The 5,726-nt window shown below is 40.3% G+C and overlaps 1 protein-coding gene across 1 annotated transcript; it reads right to left on the bottom strand.

Moving 5' to 3' along the window:
• Positions 1 to 1,162: 1,162 nt before the first annotated feature.
• On the bottom strand, positions 1,163 to 1,789 carry LOC104800053. Its single transcript, XM_010522759.1, has one exon. It carries the CDS (start codon positions 1,787 to 1,789, stop codon positions 1,163 to 1,165), a length of 627 nt encoding a protein of 208 aa, XP_010521061.1.
• Positions 1,790 to 5,726: the final 3,937 nt, after the last annotated feature.

The following is a 5,726-nucleotide window of genomic DNA, read 5'->3' on the forward strand; positions in this document are numbered from 1 at the left end:
AAAATCCTAATTTGACAATGAATAGATTACTAGGAATCCTAATCTAATTAGGTTTTCTAAACCTATTAGAATTCTAATCTCATTAGGTTTCCTAGATGTAATAGAATTCTAATCTCATTAGGATTCCTATACATAATAGGATTCCTAATCCCATTAGGATTCCTATTCCAATTAGGAATCTCAATCCAATTAGGATTCCTAATCGGGATAATTTAGCACACGTACTTGTCCATCCCTATTGTGTGTGACCCTGTAGGCTCATCCGATATAGCAGTATAACACGAAATCTCTTATTTTGGTTACACAAGTCGTAGGCGGTCTCTAGCAAGACACTATGATTATCTATCTCGAATAAGGTTTGTTCGTGATCTTTACGAACGCTAGAGATGATTCCGGTTGATGATCCTTTTGTATCGCGATATCATATGTCGAACATAAGGCATGGACAAGCCACCTTATCTGATTCGACTGCTTTCTCGTTCACTGAGTTCGACTGTCTGAAATAGACGACGTTCGTCTATAGTGCGGCCACACATTTCTATAGTCTCGCTCACACGAGGGGCCCAGTGATATCTCTCTCTTTTACGAGAGGTACAAATTCCGTCTTGACTATCTACAATCCAGTACATGATTCGTTTCGTGCCTGATACACGCCTTTATAATCCTCCTGTTACGCAGGACGTTTGACGTATTCAAAGCCCGCAACTCCTCATGTTGGATTCCGTAGATATCTCAGGTCTTAGGATCCAATCATGGAACCGCCATGTGAGATTCAAGTCATGACGCTAGTCCATGTGACAATCTCATGCGGGTCAATCCAGTATTCCGTTCTCCAACGAATACCTATGACTGTGATTGTATCCAATACCTATGATCATCAATCACACATCATACTAGTCTTATTATGTCGTTATTCCCATAACGACACAAGACTAGGGAGTTTAGTATCATTCATAATGATACATGGATTTCATAACAGATCTAGTATGCAAGAACATGTAATGAATCAAATACTCTCATAAAACCATAGAAAGTATCAATACATCGATTGTATCTAAAGAAAGCTCATAAACAGTACATCATAGAGCACTAAACCAACAGACCGGTACATAGAAGTTTCCCACCTTAAGCGGTACATCTTCCAATATCCCAGCGGGATATTTTACCGATCTATCAGCAAGCTGGAGCGCCATCTTGTTGGCTTCAACTCTCCCACGTTCAGCTTTTTGAAGATCGATAGTGGGAGAAGGCTAACACTAGCTCTGAGATCACATAATGCCCTATCAATGGAGACATTACCCAATTTGCAGGGTATCGAGAAGCTTCCTGGGTCGGCTCGTTTAGGCAGCAACTCATGCTGAATTAGCGCACTGCATTCGGTGTTGAGTGATACTGTCTCCTTTTCCACGACTCGCTTCTTCGTGAGTATGTCCTTGAGAAATTTCGTGTAAGACGACATCTGTAGGATGACTTCTGTGAAAGGCATAGTGATCTCAAGCTTTTTCAACATCTCGGTAAATCTCGCGAATTGTCGGTCTTCATTATGCTTTTTCAGGCGGGATGGAAAAGGAATGGACAGAGGTCTTGGTGGTGGAGGAACATAGACTTCCTCAGCTTTTTCGTTCACGACTTCTTTTCCTTTGGAGCTTTGCCCCTTTTCCATCACCGGTGAAGTGACTTCTTCGAGTTGCTTGCCACTTATCAGGGTGATAGCATTGCAATGCTCTCGTGGGTTGATCTCAGGCTTCCTGGGAAGTGACCCACTCGGTCTTTGAGACGTCGAGGCCATCTGGGCAACCTGGTTGTCGAGTAATTTTAGATGCTACTGCATTCCATCCACTTGAGACTGCATGCTCCCTACGTGATTCTTTACCTCCTCTTGGTCCATCTTCAGGCTATGTAGCACCGTTTCTTGCGTCTTTTGTCCTTGTAACAGCTGTGCTAACATTGCCTTGATCTTCGAGTCACCGTCTTGTTGTGGCGGTGGAGGTGCGGGTGCTCAAAAATTCTGAGCTAGAGGTCTGTAGGGTTGGTTCTGAATTGGCTCTTGATTCTGCGTCGGTGGGGCCCGCGGCTGAAAAGCGAACCCTAGTGGAATTCGCTGGTTCTGGTTCTGCATTGGCCGATAGTTATTTTGCAGAGGGTTCAGGACGTTGTTGTTCCTCCAGGAGAGATTCGGGTTGTTCTTATACCCTGGGTTGTATGTGTTGGAATAGGGGTTGTTGGCGACATAATTCACATCTTCTATCCCTTTGTCAACAGCATACAAAGTGAGTTCGCCTTGCTGCACTCCTGATGTGCTAGTGGATGAGACAAAGCTTGCATTAGCGAGTTTCGTCTTTAGCGCGGTGAGCTCGTCTAGCACCTGCTGCAACTTAGAATCGCGGCTCTCCTAGGCATGTCTCTTACGACTCCAATGAAGAATATTCTTCTCTCACCATTTGATCAATGTGTTGTTCAAGATCCGTGAAGGACATGTGAGAAATATTTCCTCCGCGGGCGGCTTGGATCAATGTCCGGGTATCCGGACGTAGACCTCTGATGAACGTATTGATCAGGAAATTCTTGTCGAGGCCAGGGTGAGGGCACGATTTTTGGTATCCCTTGTATCTTTTCCATGCTTCGTGCAGACTCTCCCCGTGATCTTGCTTGAACGAGGGAATATTGTTCAAAGCAGCTTGAGTGCGATGTGGGGAGAAGAAGCGTTGCATGAAACTGACTCTCTAGTTGGTCCCATGTATGAATGGAATCCAATTCGAGTTCATAGAGCCAGTCGAGCGCTGCGTCGATCAACGTCCATGGAAAAACGATTAGGCGGATTACATCTTCGGTTACCTGATCGCCTTTCTTGATAGACCGGCACATCATTTTGAACCTCGTGAGATGTGCATTGGGATCTTCATTTGGCCTACCTCGGAAGGCCATGCGCTCAACATTTGGATAGTGGCAGGAGTGAGCTCGAATTTTGTTATGTCAACTTCCGGCATCCGTATACCGGACATGAGCTCAGTGTGTTTTGGAGCATTGTATTGCGCAAAGGTTTCTTCATTTACATGCGCATCTCTGGGTACGGGTACAACGCCGTGTTCTGCCATCCTCTCTCGATGTTGTTTTCGGTTTTTGTTTAGCAGTTTTCTCGATTCCAGGATCAAAAGGAACTAGATTTTCTGACCCAGCACCTCTTGTCATTCTAGAGAAATCCTGCTTACAAAACGAATGGAGCGACAAAGAGAAAAGGTGATCTAGTCTTGTTTTATTTTCCTAGATACAACTACTGCAAGTGTACGGGTCAGTCATAGTATTCTAGGGTCGAACATAAGGACACTGTGGTTTTTAGCGATAATTTCGGATTTTACTCGGTTTCAGTCGACAACGATATTTTGGGTGATGGTGACGATGACTAAATGTAAACACAAATTAAAGCAAATATAAACAGAGATTTTAACACAATTTAATTAAAACATTGTAGGTGTCGAGATTTTACGAGTTATGCAAAAATCATTCTAAGGATGTATCTCGATGACTATGGTTATGGTTCGGGGAATTCAAGTTCAGTTTTACATAGGTTGGCTCTCTCGAGTCTCACCTTATTTTTTCAGGAGTTTTAATCTACCGACCTCTCGGTTCTAAATAAACTAAAACTTCTAAGATCATTTAGCGCGCTATCATAATTCCTAAGCGATACAACCATCTCTCGATGCGAAAAACCGCTTAACCGAAAGAACGATTTCCGAGTTTTAATTCTATATCTCTATGCGAATTTTAACTCTTGTATTAACAAATCATCTGGCCAGCAAGATTTATACCATTAAAATTCGTTCCTCCAAACCAAACCGTAAAATCAAAGTTTAAAGATAATTCAAACATGAGATTTTAATATAAACTCGTTCAATCCCTAACCTACAATGATAAAAACTACTCACACGTGATAGAAATAAAAAAAATAACAATCAAACACATATTCATAATAAAATTAAAGATAAAGATGAGAGAGTTCTCAGCGTTTTCTGCATAATCTTCTTTTACAGCTCTTGAACTCCTTGAAATTCTTGCTCTATGACCGTATTTGTATCTCTCTGCCCTCTGGAAATTTGCTCTCCGTTCCTCCACTTGCTCTCCTCTGCGTGTTCTCGTCTCTCCCTTTCTTCATCTGCTTACTTCTCTTTTTAAAGAGATAAAGGAGTGATTGATGTCCTTTCCCCCCTTTTCACAGCGCAAATTGAGGGATGTGTTTTTTTTCCTTTTCACATTATCACAAATAAACAAATGGATGGCGGCTCACATGTCCTCTCACACACATATATAAATATACACACACTATATATTATATGTACATATATATCTTTACGTGTACATATTATATATATCCACACACATATATATTAAAACAGATACATATTATATATACATACGCGTAGCATATATATTTATAAATATATATGTATATATTATTAATATATATATCTGTATGTATACATATATTTATAATACACATGCATAATATACATATAATTATATACGCACGCATGCATATTATATATACATGTAATTATGTGTACATAAATATACATGTGCTGATGTGCATATATTTATATATTATATACTTACATATATACTTATATATACTTATGTATATATAATAGGTACTAATATATATATATATATATTAAATAATATGTACACGATAGTGCTATCGTGTATAACGATAGTGCCATCGTTAGTTTTTTTTTCTCAATTTTTATTATTTTTTTAGACTGATTTTGCTCTCATCTGATATCGCCTCATTCCCATGAAGTTCATTTTCCGTTCTTTCCTACAAAATATAGAAATATCAAAATTGGAGTAAAATTGTACACGATAAAGCCTATAAACATATAAATATCGTAAAATACAATACATATATTATACAAAAATATACTAATATATACAATTCATCAGAGATCTTCCGAAATCCTTTTGGGACTATGCTTTAGAGACCGTTGCGTACCTATATGCTTGATTGAGTGGGAGCTTCGGGATGCCATATGAGATATGGACGGGGAAGTGTCCCGCGTTGTCGTTCGTCAGAATTTGGGGTTGCAACGCTTACGTGAAGCGTCTGATGACTGATAAGTTATCTTCCAAATCTGATAAGTGTTTATTTATAGGCTATCCTAAGGAAACTAAGGGTTACTACTTCTACATTCCGGCAGAAAACAATGTGTTTATTGCCAGGAATGCGATTTTTATGGAGCGAGAGTTCGTTTCCAAAAGAGTCAGTGGGAGTAGGATCGAACTTGAGGAAGTTCGAGAGTAGACGCTGAGCCGAGTGAACAAGTTGAAGACGTTCATCCTGTATCACTGCCAGTTGAGACTCAAACTTCGACTAATGAACCTCGGAGATCAGGCAAGATTCGCCAAGAGCCTGTGAGATATGGTTTTCTCGTGACTGGGAATGAGGAGCTCATGTTATTAGAACATGATGAGCCTTCTGTTGGGTTTATCTACGAGTTCCTAGCATGCGATCATATCGATCTAGGGTTTGGTTTACTAGGTTTCATGCAGCGGAAGAAAGATCTAAATCTAGTCAAACGTCACACGCAACCAAACTTACAAAACCCGAAAGATCGTGTATATCACCGAGGGAATCGTTACTTACCTCGTTCTCGATGAAACTTGAAGTTTATTTCGATCCGGGGCCTGTTCTAAATCACTAAGACTGAAGTTACAGTCCCTCTACACGTATC

Source organism: Tarenaya hassleriana, unplaced genomic scaffold (assembly GCF_000463585.1).
Source record: "Tarenaya hassleriana unplaced genomic scaffold, ASM46358v1 Cleome64, whole genome shotgun sequence".
NCBI lineage: Eukaryota > Viridiplantae > Streptophyta > Magnoliopsida > Brassicales > Cleomaceae > Tarenaya > Tarenaya hassleriana.

Excerpts from the sequence above, each read along its gene's own strand:
- LOC104800053 (XM_010522759.1), bottom strand. The coding sequence starts at position 1,789 with ATGGCCTCGACGTCTCAAAGACCGAGTGGGTCACTTCCCAGGAAGCCT.